This window comes from Anoplopoma fimbria, chromosome 20, assembly GCF_027596085.1.
Source record: "Anoplopoma fimbria isolate UVic2021 breed Golden Eagle Sablefish chromosome 20, Afim_UVic_2022, whole genome shotgun sequence".
NCBI classification, from domain to species: domain Eukaryota; kingdom Metazoa; phylum Chordata; class Actinopteri; order Perciformes; family Anoplopomatidae; genus Anoplopoma; species Anoplopoma fimbria.
The window spans coordinates 14,449,642-14,468,845 of NC_072468.1; the positions used below are offsets into that span (position 1 = coordinate 14,449,642).

At 39.9% G+C, this 19,204-nt stretch overlaps 1 protein-coding gene across 4 annotated transcripts; it reads right to left on the reverse strand.

The window, feature by feature from the left end:
• Positions 1 to 426: 426 nt before the first annotated feature.
• Positions 427 to 15,484, reverse strand: preb (prolactin regulatory element binding). Of its 4 annotated transcripts, none has more exons than XM_054622456.1 (10): positions 15,066 to 15,484; positions 14,288 to 14,476; positions 10,501 to 10,696; positions 7,503 to 7,753; positions 5,258 to 5,338; positions 4,950 to 5,077; positions 4,666 to 4,839; positions 1,845 to 1,917; positions 1,583 to 1,742; positions 427 to 1,480 (listed from the first exon to the last, which is right to left on the reverse strand). In XM_054622456.1, exons 2-10 carry the CDS (start codon positions 14,420 to 14,422, stop codon positions 1,386 to 1,388), a joined length of 1,293 nt encoding a protein of 430 aa, XP_054478431.1. In that variant the 5' UTR covers positions 14,423 to 14,476; positions 15,066 to 15,484; the 3' UTR covers positions 427 to 1,385. The 4 variants fall into 4 exon arrangements, with proteins under 4 accessions (XP_054478431.1, XP_054478430.1, XP_054478429.1 ...); XM_054622455.1 differs by having other exon boundaries at positions 7,503 to 7,756; XM_054622454.1 differs by having other exon boundaries at positions 10,498 to 10,696.
• Between the last annotated feature and the right edge of the window lie 3,720 nt (positions 15,485 to 19,204).

Below are 19,204 nucleotides of genomic sequence, written 5' to 3' on the forward strand. Positions count from 1 at the left end.
TCCGACTTTTTGACTGCAGAATGGGTGGTGTTGGCAATCTCTTCATTAGTCATGGGTGTTTAGTTTTCAGATCTTTTTATTTTTTTGGTGTAAATTAGTGTGATTGACAATCCTCCTTTTAATATATAAGTTATTTAGTTGTATGTGAAAAGAGAAAAAATTATTTGTAGAAAGTGAGGGAAACAGGAGGGAGGGTTTGGCTCACTCACTCCAACCCTGAAAAAAATATGTATTCTTGAAAAACAACTATTTTGCTCTGAGCTTCAAAGGTGATATAATGATGTTGTGTTCACAACTTCTTTCAGCTGCCCACAAGTTGCCAAGAAAATCTGTTATTGCAGGGTGGTTGTTTTTATTATTTCAGTAAAAGTTAATAGACCAGAGAGACTTAAAAACATAAAGACAAAATGTTTGGGGTTTTTAAGCTAGTTTTCTTATTAATATTTTATTTCTTCAATCATTTCCTTGTGTTGGTTACAATAATATGGGCATTCACATTTTTATGCATTTGCTGGGCAATATTTTCAAGCAGAATGTTTCATACAAATGTCTTTATAAAATAAGAGAGTTCCCTCTTTTGCTGTAATGACATTTTCATTAACTTTACACACCTACCTGCTTTTTATGTGCTTATAGCAACTTCACTTCTATTTTCTTTTTTCTTTTAATAATATCAAATAATTATCAATTTATAGATGGTGTTGTACATTTGTGTTGAAATGTATAGTTAACACTGGGCAACCATTTCAAAGTCAAAACATGTAGCTTTATGTTTGAAATAAAAACCCAATGTCATGAGACAAATCAAAGTTTTAACATGGTAAACATTATATCGGCAGTCCTTTACCAGAGGACTGTAAATCTAGTCTTGGTGACTCACCATGAAATAAATTGATAAACACATAAAAAGCAGTTAATCACGGAGGCTAATGGCTAATTCAAAGTTTCTATGTGTAGAAAAAAAACCAGACACATTATGTGTCAATCATTTCAATATTTTATATGTTTCCTTAAATAATGGCAATAAAAAGATCCCATCCTTTAATATTCATGAACCTGAGCCCTTCAACTCATCAACATAAATCAAAAATAATTGATAGAGATTAAAGCAAATAAAATCCCACAGTCTGTCCTGGTTTGACTCCACTGGGTTAACAGGTTTGAGAAGAAAAACCCTGAGGTAGTGCTGAGGAGGACAATGTCAGCTATTCAGCGTCAGCGCTGTAGCCTGAAGAGCTTTCATTGGCTCAACTTGGAGTTGTGATGCAGCACTGGGACGTTAGGATGTTAGACTAAGGACAGCTGATGTTGACAGTGGCAAAGTAAGTCATGTGAGGATGTGTCCAACCTCTATCAACCCTGACCTGTGGCAACATTTGCATGTTTTAAATAAATCCTGGAAAGAGGTACTGTAAGAGGAGAACGAGTCCCATCACCACGAGGCCACAGAGGGACAGCACTAGCCAGATAGAAAAGGATCCTGAAGAAGATTAAAACAAAGAGACAAAAGATAAGGTGACAAGGTCTGAAGTTATGATACATTGGGCTAAGTGTGTTCATTGGATGATGTTGCAAGACTTACTTCGGTTGGGGACAGCATGCACCTGACAGCGGCTGTCCACAGCTACACTCAACATGGCTGTTTCATTATTCCCTTTGATATTTTTGCCCTTCAGAGAGTCAGGCAGGAAGGCCAGGTCCGTCACAACAATGCCATGGGACTCCTGTACGTAATACAGCTTCTACATACACAAAGAGTAAGCACAAGTTGTAATCATTATACATCAAGGCTCCTTGGTTGTTTGTGTTCCTTAGTTTGAGACATGTGTCCACACTGTGTTTACCTGGAGGGAGAAAGCGATGTAGATTGCCACTGAACCTGTCACAGTTCCAAGGCCAAGAAATGTTCCAGAGTCACTGTTGAAGAAAAGGTTAAAGTTTACATCCTATGCCGCAAGATAGGTCTGACACCCTATGGTCGGTTTGTCGATTTTCTCTCATTCACCAATCAATTGTTTGAAGAACAGGAAGAAATTCAGTGGACCAAGATTTTCTTTGGACTACAGCCCTACTGCAAGAAATAATATGGTTTTATCCTAACATGTCTGACTAACTATTTCAAACAAAATGACATAAGCTAAAGTGCTTTTAAGAGAACAATGTATAGTTTACAAGACCATCCTTCCCTGAAACTGAAAAAAAAAAAAATACTTCCTTTTTTCAAGGACGTTTTCAACACTGTAGATCAAAAATCTACTTGCCTTTCGAGGACCATGCCACTAGTTTTGCACAATTACGCTAGTGTGAATGGTAATTGGACTTTAGCGCTTTTCTAGTCTTTCAACCACTCAAAGCGCTTTTACACTTCATATCATCAACTACCCATCCATACAATGATTGCATGGGTTACCATGCAAGGTGCCACCTTCCCATCATGACTCTTCTCACATTCATAAACACACATAATCTGCAGGAACAGCCTGCAGAAGCAATTTTGGGGTTAAGTGTCTTGCCCATGTACATATCAACATGGACTGCTGGAGCCGGGGATCGAACCGCCAATCCTCTGATTGGAGGATGACCCTGCGCTACCACTGAGCCACAGTCGAAAGCTGACTCTTAATTACTTCTGCAGACTTTACAGAAACCGTTCAACAATTAAAACATTCAGCTCTTATAGGACAACTCTGCTATGACTAGTCTTGTTTCTAGTCACTTTTTTTACAATGGAGATAAACTCCAAATCCTCTTAATTGGTAAATGGTAAATGTACAGTACTTGTATAGCGCTTTTCTAGTCTTCTGACCACTCAAAGCGAGTTAACACTACAATGCCTATAAAAAGTATTCATCCCCCTTGGATGTTTTCCCCTTTTGTTGATTTTATACATGAAATCATGGTCAATATGATTTGGCTTTTTTGACAAGAATTTGCAAAAAAAGCTTCTTTCATGTCAAAGTGAAAACAGATTTTTACAAACTAATGTAAATTAATTAAAAATATATAGTGTAAAATAAGTGTTTGCATATATATTCACCCCTTTTAAAGTGACTGACCTAATTCAACAGAGGTCCAGCTAGTTGATGCCAGCAGTGTCACAATTATTGAAATGGAGATCACCTGAGTGCAGCTGATGTGTGTCAAGTGATTGTAGTATAAAAACACCTGTGTCTGGGAGGTCCAGTCTCTGGTTCATCAGTATTCCTGCTACAATTGCAACATGAAGACAAAAGAACACTCCAAGCAACTCAGAGAAAAGATCATTGAAAAGTACAAGTCTTGTCTAAATCTGCCTAGAGCTGGCCGTCCTCAAACTGAGTGACCGGGCAAGAAGAAGACTGGTGAGGGAGGCCACCAAGACACCTACGACCACTCTGAAGGAGTTAAAAGCTTCAGTGGCTCAGATGGGAGAGACTGTACACACAACAACTGTTGCCCGGGTTCTTCACCAGTCGAAGCTGTATGGGAGAGTGGCAAAGAGAAAGCCACTGTTGAAAAAAGCTCATATGAAATCTCGCCTGGAATTCGCCCAAAGGCATGTGGGAGACTCCAAGGTCAATTGGAAGAAGGTTCTTTGGTCTGATGAGACAAAAATTGAGCTTTTTGGCCATCAGACTAGACGCTATGTTTGGCAAACACCAAACACTGCACATCACCACAAACACACCATCTCCACCGTGAAGCATGGTGGTGGCAGCACCATGCTCTGGGGATGCTTCTCAGCAGCTGGCCCTGGAAGGCTTGTAAAGGTAGAGGGGAACATGAATGCAGAAAAATATCGCCAAATTCTGGAGAATAATCTGACTCAGTCTGCAAGAGAACTACGACTTGGGAGAAGATTTATTTTCCAGCAAGACAACGACCCCAAGCATACAGCAAAAGCTACACAGAAATGGTTCAAAGACAACAAGGTGAATGTTCTGGAGTGGCCAAGTCAAAGCCCAGCTCTCAATCCAATCGAGAATTTGTGGCTGGACTTCAAAAGAGCTGTTCACGCCCGATCCCCGAGCAACCTGACAGAGCTTGAGCTGTTTTGCAAGGAAGAATGTGCCAGATGTGCCAGCCTGATTGAGACATATCCACATAGACTCAGTGCTGTGATTGCAGCCAAAGGTGCATCTACTAAATACTGACCTGAAGGGGGTGAATATTTATGCAATCATTTACTTTACCTTATATATTTTTAATTAATTGACATTATTTTGTAAAAATCTGTTTTCACTTTGATATTAAAGTCAAAAAAGCCAAATTATATTGACCATGATTTCATGTATAAAAGCAACAAAAGGGTGAAACTTCCAAGGGGGTGAATACTTTTTATAGGCATTGTACATGTCATCATTCACCCATTCACACCCATTCATACATTAATGAGTGCTACCACCTGCCCACCAGTATTTAACATTCATAAGAGCAATTTTGGGTTAAGTGTCTTGCCCAAGGGGATCAAACCGCCGATCCTCTCATTGAAGGAGGGAACCTGCTCTACCACTTAGCCACAGTTGTGTCATGTGTACAGAATGAACAACATAAAATAGTTTTTATTCTTTGATCTGATATTGTCTGATTTATCAGCCATCAGGCAGTCCTGACCAAACCCTACCTTACTAGTGTCTGAGGCGGGGTTTCTCAGCATCCATGTTATAATATGAACTCATCAGTTACCTGACAGCTAGACTGGAGATGACCTCAGTGCCACAGGAAGCCGTCAGCATGGGAAGAAAGCTCTTGCCATTCCACTTCGTGAGGTAGCAAGGTGGAGGTTTTCTGTCTCGCTTATGAGGGATCTGAACTGTGTAAAGTCTCAGGGCGTCTTTTTGGTCTTCTAACTTTCCAAACCTGAAAAACATTAAAATACATCCATTAATAGTCACTGTCACGTAATTTGGATGGATATTGTGCGGTGAACCGCTGGAATACTCTTTTGTAGAAGAGGAAGTCTTTTTTACCTGCAAGCCATATAGCGATAAGTCTTCTCAGCTATCTGAGGCATGGTTTCAAGCCATTTCAGACCCATTGCCAGCTGGTTGCCACTCCATACACTGCAGGAAAAGTCACGGCCAATACTCACGAGGTGCTGAATGACAACAATAAATACTTCAATTGATTGGTAAATTATTTCATTTTGTTGTTATTTTCCTTATTTACACACACGCACAGCAATCCTTGCAAAGTGGTTAGGGTGTCTTGCTTAAGGGCACAGTGGCAGTGCCTAGTTCACATTAAATATCCACATAAGGAGGTTTCAATGTTTCACCTTGTTTCCTGGACTCAAGTCCAAGTCTTCAATCTCCCCTTCATGAGCTTTGAAGTCAAATTTCTTCTTCAGGGATGGAAACTGAAGAAGAATTAAGAACATACAATCAAATTCAGGACATCAATACATACGTCATTAGTCCATCCGTCTGTCCATCTGTCTGTCTGCTATTGAATAAACAAGAACACAATAGCTCTGAGCAGCAGCGGAGCTTCAGGGAAAAATACCTCCACTAATTAAATATATGCTCTACTTTGTAACTGCAGTGGTTCTATCACAACAAGCGACTAATATAGCCTATTTGGAAAAGACCTCCAACAAGTGTATTTTACCAATGTTTGTAACTGTGAGTAACAGCGGCCTGGTTGTGTTTTTCAGAGGTGGAGTTAGTGATTTGGAGGCCCAAGGAAAACGCTGTCCAGCTTTACTTTTCACACTTTCTTTAACAGGGAATGTTAGCATGGGCAGAAGTTAAAGAAGGCTACTCATAACTTTCTTTCTTCATAATTAAATATTATCAGTCATTTGTATGAGCGATTCAAAAAAACACCAAAGGCCAAACATTAGTTTTGAATACATTTTTCTTTAGACATGATCATCATGAAACAGCAAACATTGTGCTTTTTAGAAACAGCCACCCTTCTAGAAATTTTATGTAAAAGTATTTAAAATGATCTAATGATGATAAATAAGACATGCAGTGCTGATAGAAGTGGACAGTGCCAGCCATCTGATCTTAATTATAGCATGCATTGAATTAGTGTAAAGGAGAAAGAGACTTTTGGTGCGTTTTAGCTAATTAAAAACAAACATATTCCTGACTGCTTAGACCTTTTGTAATCAAAAATTGTTAGACGTTAGCTCCATGTATTTATTGACACCTTCACTGTAAGGTGAATGATAGGCAATGTATTGTTTAACTAGAAACACAAATGCACCCATATTCAGTGAAAAATCTTAAGAGTGAAAATGTTTTTAATCCCATGTCTTATCTAGCCTATGTATTGGTTTCAAATTAAATTATTCATAAAGAAATATATGCCAAAATAAACAAATGCATTGCCTTGCCTGTGTTAATGTGTGTTTGCAATGAATTTAGTGATGTGTCTGCTGTAAAAGTGCATTGTAAATAAAGATAATTCATACATTTTTTCATTTGGTGTACATGGAACATGCAGAGCTTTCAGGGATGTTTTAATTTGATTGTGCAATCAGCAAGTTGCTGCCACTGGTAACGGGTGCAACGGATCACAAAACCCACAGTTCGGAGCGTATCCAGGTTTTGGATATGCTCATAATTCATCTCTAATATCTATTTATGTTGCTGTGAAAACATCTCCTTCAAACAAATGGGTTTATTCAAGTATCTCTCCAAATTTTTACAAGATTACATTTGAAGATATGATCATAAGGTTATAATTTACCTTCGCCCAGTACAATTTTTTACTGTCTAGAGCCTGAAGGCATCCTAATGTAACTGAAAAGGGCCTCTTTTTGTTAGCTGTTAGCTCCGGTGCTGCTAACGTTACTAGCTCACCTCCTTCCGATTGTTGTTCACAACGCAACATTATCAGAGATCAGGTGCTAGAAAGCCAATATCTTTACAGAATACGGGCGGATAACAGTGGGCAGTAAATGGTGGGGGCCACATGTACGCATAGTGAATGACAACTTGTTTATTAAAACTATTCTTTCTCGAATCAAAACATAATATTATAAAGTAGCGCTTATGGAAAGCTCTGTTACTACAATCAAAAAGAAAGGCCAAAACTTTGCAATTATTAGCTTAGTTGTGTGCAAAAGGTCATCTCTGGACAGCCAACCAGTAGCTAATCCACTTCAACTCTGAACTCAAAGTGGATGAGATGCAGTGCCAAAGATGAGAGGTTTTCACCAAAACTGGAGAACTAAAGGGGTGAAATAAATGTTTCCCTTTGTAATGCTATAATAAAATTGTTTCAACCATAAATTATTGATCAAACAGTGTGATAAACTTTCTGTAGACTGACTAATGGATTTAGCACTTAATCGTTTCAACCATCATTAATGCTGCTCGACGGACTACAGTAAGGAGCATTTCCACCAACTGGCTATAACACATCCACAACATCCAATTTACACCCATATTGAAGTTCAAAAGCATTGTCCTCATCTCACAAAAGAGTCAAATTAAAGCAGTTTATGTTTCAGAGAACCAGGTCTGAAGATACCCTTAAATTGAAAAGAACAACGAGACAGTGTTTACCTCCCAGACTCGTATGTGTCCGTCTGTGCCACCTGTCAGCAGAAGGCCTAGGTCAGGACTGAACCTAACCACCTTCTGTAGCGGATCCTGGGGGTTGAGATCTGACTGCACTTCAGCCAAACCAGTCACAGAGATACAAGCGGTCTCATCCTTCATATCTGACATATCTCCAGATCCTGCAGCTTCATCCTGTCCACCTTTGTCTCCTTTCCCAGCTCGTCTCCTGGCATTCCCCTGCTGCACGCGGTTCCCTGCTGTACAGATGAAACTAATTATAATGGAGAACAAATATGCATGAATTGGAAACAAATGGGTTTTTTTAGACAAAAGAATACAGTAACAGAACAACAAGGGGGTGACTGAAACAGTGAATACAGGCCAGTAAAACAAACATTTGATTGATCCCTTTAAAAAAATAACGACTTAGTAATTTCAGCCGCTGGATGGACTGTGACCTGGCAACGCTCCAGTATTTTTCCTCATCAAGAACATAAATGCAGAAATCAGGACATTGTTAGATATTTGTTAAGTTATATTCTCTTGGACACACTGGATTAGAGGTACCGTCAGGTCTTCAAAAATACTACTGCTATCCCGACATTATAACAGCAACTCCGACGCCCAATTTTCTACAACAGACCAGTGGTCAGTTTATTGTGCTTATACAACTATCTTAAAACATTTGCTTTTGAAAAGAAAACACACACACACACACACACACACACACACACACACACACACACACACACACACACACACACACACACACACACACACACACACACACACACACACACACACACACACACACACACACACACACACACACACACACACAAAATAAGTATTGAACACGTCACCATTTTTCTCAGTAACTATATTTCTAAAGGTGCTATTGACATGAAACGTTCACCAGATGTCGGTAACAAACCAAGTAATCCATACATACAAAGAAAACAAAACAAATAAGTTCATAAATGAAGTTATGTGTAATAAAATGGAATGACAGGGAAAAAGTATTGAACACGCTTACTGAAATTGATTTAATACTTCGTACAAAAGCCTTTGTTGGTCGCATGCATTGCTCAGGTATGATTTTGGCCCATTCTTCCACACAAACAGTCTTCAAATCTTGAAGGTTCCGTAGGCCTCTTCTATGAACTCTGATCTTTAGTTCTTTCCGTAGATTTGCTATTGGATTCAAGTCAGGTGATTGGCTGGGCCATTCTAGCAGCTTTATTTTCTTTCTCTGAAACCAATTGAGAGTTTCCTTGGCTGTGTGTTTGGGATCATTGTCTTGCTGAAATGTCCACCCTTGTTTCATCTTCATCATCCTGGTAGATGGCAGGAGATTTTTATCAAGAATGTCTTGGTATATTTTTCCATTCATCCTTCCTTCAATTATATGAAGTTTGCCAGTGCCGTATGCTGAAAAACAGCCCCGCACCATGATGTTCCCACCTCCAAACTTCACTGTTGTTATGGTGTTTTTGGGGTGATGTGCAGTGCCATTTGACCTCCAAACATGGTGTGTATTATGGCATCCAAAGAGTTCAATGTTGGTCTCATCTGACCAGAATATTTTCCCAGTATTTCACAGGCTTGTCTAAATGTTGTGCAGCAAACTTTAAACGAGCTTCAACATGCTTTTTCTTCAGCAATGGAGTCTTGCGTGGTGAGCGTGCATACAGGCCACGGCGGTTGAGGGCATTACTTATTGTTTTCTTTGAAACAATTGTACCTGCTAATTCCAGGTCTTTCTGAAGCTCTCCACAAGTGGTCCTTGGCTCTTGGACAACTCTTCTGATAATTCTTTTCACTCCTGTCAGAAATCTTGCGAGGAGCACCTGGTCGTGGCCGGTTTATGGTGAAATTATATTCTTTCCACTTCCGGATTATGGCCCCAACAGTGCTCACTGGAACATTCAGAAGTTAACAAATCCTTCTGTAACCAATGCCATCAGTATGTTTTTCAACAATAAGGTTGCGAAGGTCTTGAGAAAGCTCTTTGCTTTTACCCATCATGAGATGTTTCTTGTGTGACACCTTGGTAATGAGACACCTTTTTATAGGCCATCAGTTGGGACTGAACCAGCTGATAATAATTTGCACTGACAAGGGGCAGGATTGCTTTCTAATTACTGATGTGTCTTGGCTTTCCATGCCTTTTTGCACCTCCCTTTCTTCATGTGTTTAATACTTTTTCCCTGTGTCATTCCATTTTATTACACATTACTTAATTTCTGAACTTATTTGTTTGGTTTTCTTTGTATGTATGGATTACTTGGGTTGTTACCGACACCTGGTGAAAATGTCATGTCAATAGCAACTTTAGAAATATATTTACTGGGAAAAATGGTGACGTGTTCAATACTTATTTTACCCACTGTAACTCCTTTTAGGCGTGGACTTCAGGTTTTACACTCTACGGACCTTTTACATGTACAAAAATATATATAACACACTAAATGTTCTTTTGTGGTCTTCTGGGCCTCTGGTGAGCTTGCCAGTGCATTCTTTCTTTTAAGAATGCCCCAAACTGTTTATTTGGCTAATCCTAATGTTTCTGCTATCTGACAAATGGGTTTGTTAATTTTTTCAGCCTTATAATGGCCTGCTTCACTTGCATTTACAACTTCTTGGTCCGCATGCTGAGAGGTCCAAGTATCAACTACAAAATGCAAATTCAACATTTTTAAATCAACTCCAGACCTTTTTATCTGCATAATTTGTCATGAAATAGAGATGGAACAGGCCACACCTGGCCAAGAAACCGCTTGACAGACAATTGTCCAATTACTTTTGAGCCTCTGAAAATGTGGGGGACTGTGTAAAAATGGCCATAATTCCTAAACGGTTCATGTGGTATTTTTGTTATATCTATTGAATTAAAGCTGAAAATCTACATTTCAATAAAAAAATGCAATATATGTAGCATGTTTGTGATGTTAAGACAGCAGGTATACTGTCTTTCAGATCGAGCACTAAAACTCACCACCTTTAGCTGCATCTTTGCCTTCTTCCCTCTGTGAGCAGTGTTTGAACTTCATTAGACAGCAGGTCCCGTCCTGTCCTGCAGCAATCACACCGTTACCTACAGCCATATTCATGGTGGCGCGGGTGTCTGTGTCATGAGAGTGAAGGAGGCTGGCACTGTACTGGTGCTCTCCAACCAGCCGGAGATCCAGGAAGTGCTGAAACACACAGTCATGAGTCTGCTAATGCTGCAAGTCTCATAATGCCTGTAATCCATAATTCCAATCATACACTCTCACTAAACATGTTCTACTGTTGACACTTCCATTTGAGAACCTTTAATATGACCTTTGCAAAACACTTTTCCTATATAATCGTATCATAACCTCTTCTGTATTCTACAATGGTTCTGAAGACTCAGCACTCTACAACTTAAACAGGCCCCATCATGCTATTTTCCAGTTGCATATTTTTATCTCATGTTTCAGTTACAACATGTTTACAAGAATTAATGCTCATAATCCGCCTTGTTTTTCTCATCCTGGCTGTCCTGCAGCACCTCTGCTCACCCTCTCTCTGAAATGCTCCGTTGTAGCGCTTGCTCCTCCCTCCAGAAAGCAAAGTCTGCCCTGATTGGTCAGCTAGCCCACTCTGTTGTGATTGGTCAACTTTTCACATTTCAAAAAACTCTTCCTCCGGAGCTTCAGCTCCGTCTCTCTCTTTTGTTGTTTGAGGGCCAAACTAGCCGGAAGGAGTTTTACGTGACTTCCATAACATTATGACCTCACAAAGTTACAGAAGTGAAGGAGAGAATTCAATCGAGCCATTTCAGACAGCTCAGGAGCAGTGTTCCTGAGCGGGAGGGTAACTTTTAGGCGTGGACTTCAGGTTTTCCACTCTATGTGATCTGCTCGTTGTTTTATGGCTTTTGTTTAAATATTGCTCTTCAGCTTCTTTTGACCTCTTTGACTTCTCGTCTTAGGTGAGTTGCTGTTGACTCTCATTAACTGTGTATAGTTCAGGCTCATAGATTAGTATTTCTGAGGTTGAACTATACATAATGGCTAACATTTAAGATGGTTTACTGTGATTTTACGGAATTTAATGCACTGTGGGTTGATAATGTGCTGCTCACTGCTTTAATTCATATCTGTTGTGACTGGCTTCTACACACACATGCACACATAAAACATATCAACATATCTCTCTGTTGATAATATTATTTATGCGATTGGACTTACTTTTTTTTTCAAATTAACCTCAAATGTACCTCAAATGAACCCCAAATTAACCCTCAATGAACCTCATTGATACAGCTGTCTCAGAACTGTTAATATATGGAATGTCTACGGGCAGTAGCAGCCACACAGTCAAAATTTCTTGCGAAATTTTCTAGTATTCATCTTCTTATTCTCCTTCTTCCGTACAAAAGTTTGCCGCGTAACTCAAGTCGCAAGCACATGCGTCAAAATACATCAAAACGTGCGGCTATGACTCTTCTCAGAGATCCGCCCGGCGGTTTCCATGGGAACCGGGTAAAGTGGCGAGAAATTTCCCCAACTTTGGGCCCAGACTGACTCGTCATACTTTAACGTAAAAAAATTATTCGAGGTTTAAAACGTGAACAAACTCTGGACTATATTGGATCAAATGGGAATTTTGATAGCTAGCACAGATTTCATGACAGTTTCAGTTTAAGTTTCAGGAAAATTTAAGCCTTTTTCAGATTTTATAATGGGTCTGTATTGGATGGAATGTTCAGACCTAGAGCACGTGATGTCATCGCTAGAGTGAGAGGAGCTTCAAAATCTTGTGAAAAAAATATTTTGCCAGAATTCCCACAATTTTCACTCTTCAGGCCAAATTGTAGATAAAACTTGGCACACACGTTTAAAGTCCATGGTTTAGTTACCCGATATGATTTGATGATGCATCAGAGTGCCAATTCGGCTCGATAGCGCCCCCTACAACATTTCGACGAAGCAGCCCCCACAGTACGTTTCACCTAGATGTATGAAAGGCAAAAGATGTATGGTAGGCACATGTATCACATGTAAACTTAAAATAAAGTCTCTTGGAGCCATGCTCTAAACCCAACCGGAAGTCGGCCATTCTGAATGTTGTATAAAATTATTTTGTATTTTATGCCATTTACAGGCGGTAAACTTTAACAAACTCCTCCTAGAGAATTCATCAGATCCACTTCAAATTTTGTCAGTACAATCTAAAGACCTTGATTAAAAGTGATTAAAAGTTTGTTGTTTCGCAGAACGCCGTTACCGTGGCGACGCATTCCTCGCCATGAAAACAAAGGTGTTTTTAAAGGGTCTAAAAATGCTTGAAACACAACCACACTTGGCACACACTTTAAAAGTCCTAAATGTAGTTACCTGATATGATTTTTATGCATCAGAGTGGGAAATCGACTCGATAGCGCCCCCTACAAAACTTTGACAGGCCATGGCCCTCATCCCATATGTCCGATAGACTTGAAATTCTACACACATATCCAGTTCCATCTGCTCTACAAACCATGCGGTCTGACTATTAGGCTCTGCCTCCTAGATTTTCCGCCATTTCGAATTTTGTTAAAAACACATTTTTGCGTACTCCTCCTAAATGCCAAGTCCTATTGCTTCCAAATTGTCTGTGTTTTATCACTCAATCAATATCATCAATAGTTATAAAAAGCTTGTTGATATATCATTGCGTTTACAAGATATGGAGCATTGAACGTAATAGGGGCGTGGCTTTGTACAACAACATACATCAATTGAAAACCATTTGGCCTATCATCACGAAACTTGCAGAATATGTCGGCATCGCGTCCTGTAACCTACTCTGAAATTTTCATTCCACTCATCCAATAGGAGCCGCTACAGTAATTTGGTCAATTGCTGTATTTTTAGGCATCTAACTATTGGACGCGGTGTCCGATAGTCGCAGGCGTTCGCGGCCTCTTTAGCCCGCGTCCCACTAGTACCCCAACGCGCGTGTAGTGCGAGGGCCCGCTCATCGCTGCTTGCAGCTTTAATTTATCTTGTTGGGTTTTTTTTTTTTATCATGGATACATCCCCTTGTACTCTCATATTTATTTATTGGTCACCCCCTCCCACACTAATTATTCTCATTATCATATATTTATAATTATTTTGTTTGTTTTATATTTAAGTATTTTTCTCTTAAAAAGCTAATGCAACCAGAACCTCCTGAGCGATGCTGATGATGATAGCTGGCCTGTATTCACTGTTCTTGTCATCCTCTTGTTGTTCTGTTTATGTATTGTCTCGTCTTGCAATAAAAAAACAAAAACAAAAAAACTAATAAACACAACGCAACCAAATAATAGGGTCAAGTGTTGTTAGAATGTTTAGCAGTGAGTTGAGCTTTGAGAGCTACCTTAGTATAATGTTAACAGTTTAATTACCAAAACACAGAGTTCTGTTTAGTGTATTGCAGGCCCATCAGGGAATTATGTATTTTAAGACATTTAAACTGCAAAGTGTTGTACAAGTAGTGAACTCCTTTAAGGAATAACCAAGTGAGTGTGTATGTGTGCTTAACGTCAGTGTCAGTGTGCGGTCGAAGAGAGAGAGCACCTGTGTGTGTCACGCTGAGTAGCCTGTGAGATTAGCAGTAGAAGTAATGTAATAGCTGTGAATGTAGCAGTAACCTTATGATTATATGAAGGGGGTTAGCCTCAATGTTAGCAACAATTTCGGCTCAGGCTCCCTTAAGGTGGGCTCACCTTTAAGGTGGACTAGCTATTCAGGGCGGACACCCTGAAAGACTAGATCCTCAGTACTCACCACAGCATTCTTTATGCCCGTCTTGGAAGCCCCCCCTCCCCCTGCTGTGATCACCAGCCCTGTTGTAGGGTCCACTTTGATGGAGTATAAGGGAAAGGGGGCTCTGTACAGATCTGGCACCCTCCTCTTCCCCATTGTTGTTGTGCAAGTCACTCACACTTCTTCATAAAACTGCTGCATCTACAACACCTGAGGTAAACAGAGAGTGTTAGTTTATCTGTGACATCCTCTTTCCTCTGCAATCAATTAATCAATCAGAAAATAAAACTACTGTTTTAAAAAACTACCTTGAAACAATTCATTACTTTAGACATTTTCAAGCAAAAATATCAACCATTGTCTGGTTACAGCTTTACCAATGTGAAGACTTGCTGCTTTTCTCTGTTTCATATCGTTGTGAATTGAGTATCTTTAGATTTTGAGCACGTCTTTGCTTGATGTCGCTGTAGTGATTGCAGCAGATTGTCTAATCTTTAGAGAGTAGCGTTACTTGTCAAAATCGGCTGCAGTTACTTGGTTAAGTTTAAATTCGATCTCAGCGGCCACAATTTGGAGCACCGTCAGTCCCATCACTGGGTATACACGAAATGTAACACTAGTGAACTACAAACCTTTCTGTTTTCAGCAATAACGCTAGAAAACGCCTAAGTTAGCTAACGCTAATGTGCAAACGAAGATGTCAACATCGTTCAGCTGAAGCTAATGGCTACAGTAAGCACTACTGCCTGCTGTGCTAGCATGCTAGCTCTTGCCAGTGATTTAATTAGGAGTCACCTACTTGTGCAATCGGTCCGGTGTGTCTTCCGTTGTTATTTGACCAGGTAGTTAACAAAGTACCAATTCAGATGATTTCATAGCGGTCAGTTTATGACAAAGACTTGCAATGAAGAGCTAAGTGTTAGCGGCTACTATAGATGCAACGCTAGCTCCTGACAGCTCAACAGCCACTTCCCTACCAACACGTCAGCAACGTAGTGGAGCGTAGGTTAGCAGCGTACGCTGCGTTCTGACGTTACCACGCGATCGCTAAAGTTTAAGGCAGTGGTCGAAAAGTCCCAAACCTCCTAGGGTAAATCCCGAGTCTCTTAATTGCATCCACGTTTCCCTCACTTGCGTCTTTAAGAAACCATGCGAGGAAAGTGAAAATGAGGAAATATGTTTTAAGACAAATGCGACGTCCTTTCCTCTGAAGCGTCACGTGGAGCAAAGTCTGTTTCTGATGACGGCGTCGGCTGATCACAGCTGGATCAGCTGTCAGTCGGCTTTAACAGCAACAGGGTCTTCTGGTGGAGTTTGTGTCTGCACACATGCTCACTGCACTAATATAAGAAATAAGACACACAGTTATCATTAATGTCAGAGTAGCAGTGTTTTCTCTGTAGCCTGTTGCCTGTTAAACAAACTGCATTTAGTTAATGCACTGTGGTCTGTGTCCCTCTCCAGCTCTCTCTGAGTTTAATTGTATCCATAATAGAAGTTAATGTGGGAAAGAACAGATCATGAAAAGACAAATCGTTCTAATAAATGAAGGTCAAATATAGAGCTTAATAGTGTTCTACTTGTTTATTCTGTGATCAAATAACTGATAACTTATAATAAATAATAACTGATTGGTTCTTAAAAATCTTTCTGTAAGGATGCTCTCGTACATCCTCGCTCATGGCTCCTCAGAGATCCCTTCTCGCTCCTTGATCCTCGATCTTCTGAGCAGAAATAGGAGCAATATCAATGTGTCCTATGTCCACGCTGAGAATGCAACCGTTCAGTCAGATCTAGCTTTTTCACAGTTTTATTATTCATTATAGGCCTAGCTTTTTTGTTTAACTGATACTTCTTGTTGTTGCTCTGTCCCCTTTGCTGCTGTAAGACTACAAAGTGACGTTAAATACTAGGTTTTCAGCCGCAGGAGTAAACAAACAACAACAACAAAAGAAGCCGGTAGACAATTTAATTCAATTCAGTTTATTTTGTATAGCCCAGAATCACAAATTACAAATTTGCCTCAGAAGGCTTTACAATCTGTACACATGCGACATCCTCTGTCCCGGAACCCTCACATCGGCACAGGAAAAACTCGGCACAGGAAAAACCTCCTATACCTAAAGTACTGCAACATTTGCACCAGCTGTCTCTCTTTGCATCCTTCACAACCCTCCTGGTCTGAGTTTCTTATAATCAACTGCATGGCTTTCCACTGGATAATTCTGCATGCCTTATTTCAAGGATGTATAGCAAGATTACATGCATTATTTCACCATTGTACAATCTGATGTTCTTTTGGACCTTGTACCTTTGGTATGAACTTGTCTTCCACCACTGTTTGCATTTCACTGGAAAACTGTTCTGCCTATTCACATCCTCGCTGCTGATATCTTCAGCCTCTGCCAGGGTCTTCTCTTTCAATTCTCCCTACCTTAATTTTGAGCAATTAAATCTCCTTGGCATGCTATCCTGAGCATTCTTCCAGACCTGCTTGGTGTTGGAACATGATCAATTCCCAATGCGTGATTTTGCTGCCCAACTGACTTAAAACTGGCCTACCACCATTTAATACTACTAGCCCATGCTTATTGTGAAAACATCCAGCACACATTTTTGTCTTGTCCAAAAACTGCACCATGTGCATTAAAATCCCCAACACATATAACTCGTAATTCAACTAAATCCATTGTACAATCCAACTTCTCTTTCTACAATTGTAATACAGTGTTGTAGAAGTGAACTACGGAGACCTTTCCCTGCCCTGACCACACTCCCAATACGGTTTCTTAACAAATGCACGAACAAACCTTTCTTATCCCTGACCATTGGCTACTCCTATTATTCCATTGCAGGATATAAAACATAAAAACTAACTTCTTCGGACTACCTGCTGCTTCCAATTATAGTTGACTTCTTTTTGATTAGGATTGAGTCATCTGTTACTGCTGACTGCGGGGACAGCTGCTTTCCATACTCTGCTGCCTGTTTTTGTTGCTTACACCCTTAATTCTTCTCAGTGTTTCTGCATATGAAACCTTACTCTCACCCCTTGTCTTCTGTAACAGCTCTGTCTTAGTCCTTAGTATGATAGGGGCATCCCCAAAATGCGGCGACATAACTTCCCCCACAGTTGCAGCATCTTACATGTCTACAACACTCTGTAAAATCATGAGGGTTGGTGATTTCCCTTACATACCGCTGCTATGTGACCAAATCTCTGACATTTATGTTCTTTCATACTCCTTTAAACAAAAACACAAATAGCCTAACAAAAGTTTATCCGGGATCTCATCACCTTTGAACAATCAGTAACACAGCTGAGCTTTCTTGACTTTCTCCAAGGTTCTTTCCCATGCGTGTAGCTTTTATCACTCTCTTAATCACAAGCAAGACATCTCCTAACTCTGGCCCTTGATAATATGAGTGGACTAACTGATCCAGAACCTGCACTTCCAGCCTTTACTTTAAATAGTAACCTAAATTCATCTTCCTTCTGATCCATTTCCACCTTCCTGCTCTCAGTTTGCATGTCCATGTTGCTAACTGCTGACTGTTAGTTGATTGACTGACTGATAGTTTCCAACCTCTTTTTATCTGTTGTTTTCTTTATCACCTGCTCCATTTCCCCTCCACCCTTCCTGGCCCCTCTAATCTCGCCTGGCATGAGCTGCTTTTTCTGGTTTAGGCAAGCTGTTTAAACAAACACTGTAAACACTACAGCACAATCAGCTTTGGTCCCTCCTTTTAGTGGGACCAAACTGACCATCTCTGGGCTCAGAAGGGGCTATGTGTCTACATATATAGGCCTGTCTGTGTCGTGATCACAAGGTCTGTCTATTTTGTAATTGTTTTATTTATTCTAATTTTAATTGATCTGGTTTTAGTGATTTAATATGAAACAGTGTTGTTCCGTTCTGCAGCTGAAATAGCCCAACTTTCAAATAAGGAAGAATTAAATATGACAATATTACATATGACTATGTAAGTAGGGGTGTCTGTGGCTCAGTGGTAGAGCAGGGTCGTCCTCCAATCAGAGGATTGTCTATGTGTTCTTAACATCAAATTGCTCCTGCTGGCTGTTCCTGCGTATGAATGATTAGATAGATCTGCCGGTTCTGCTTCTTTGTCCAGTCTTGTGTTCCTGACCCGTTGACAACTGCGACCTGTGCTGTCAGTGCCTGCAGCTCCAACCTGTGATGCACCAGTGTGCTGAAGACTTGTTAAAAAAACTATAAAGCGAAAATCAATTTTGAGACTGGCAAAGATGCCAAAGTGACCCCTACAGCTTCAAAGGGGAGGTGATTAGATTATTCAGCGTCCCGCTGAAAGAGAGATATGTAGAAGAAACCAGAAAAAACGAACAAACTAGAGCTAGAAATGGAAGAACGTCATCCAAATAAACTACTTAATATTATATAACAAGATCCAAAATGCAGAGATGACCGAAAGGAGACTGTGGCTCCTCCATACAGAGCAACCTGCAATCTGCCCATCAGAATGAACCATCAGGTGAATAAATACAGTTTCAGATGTCAATGGGCTTGATGTTACTTCATCTTAATACATTTGATGTCAATTAATAAGGTAATGTTAGGTTATAAGTTAGTTTCAGATACTAGATGCTTCACTATTTGAGAAATTAATAAATGTTAATCAACAAACTTGACCCAGAGTCGGATCCTCCTTAAATTAGAACTAATATGAAATTGATCCACAATCTTCCCCGGTAGTCCTTGACTTAGACTGACAAAAGATTATTTTTGTTGAAATGTCAATTATAAAGAGACTCATATTTTTCTATACTACATTAATTTCCAGCAAGAGACACCTGTTTACAGCCAGTTTAGACGAAGGACGTTGAGGATATGCAAATATTGAATACAGATCTGAGATTATGGATTGAATACTGAATAAAATGCTGAGAACCGATGTCTT

What these genes read in the sequence shown, in the direction of transcription:
- preb (XM_054622453.1), bottom strand. Translation starts at nt 14,422, where the DNA reads ATGGGGAAGAGGAGGGTGCCAGATCTGTACAGAGCCCCCTTTCCCTTA. An exon ending in ACTTGAGTCCAGGAAACAAG is followed by an intron (nt 5,078 to 5,257) that starts GTGAAACATTGA and finishes GTTGTCATTCAG; the next exon opens with CACCTCGTGAGTATTGGCCG. An exon ending in GCATGCTGTCCCCAACCGAA is followed by an intron (nt 1,481 to 1,582) that starts GTAAGTCTTGCA and finishes AATCTTCTTCAG; the next exon opens with GATCCTTTTCTATCTGGCTA.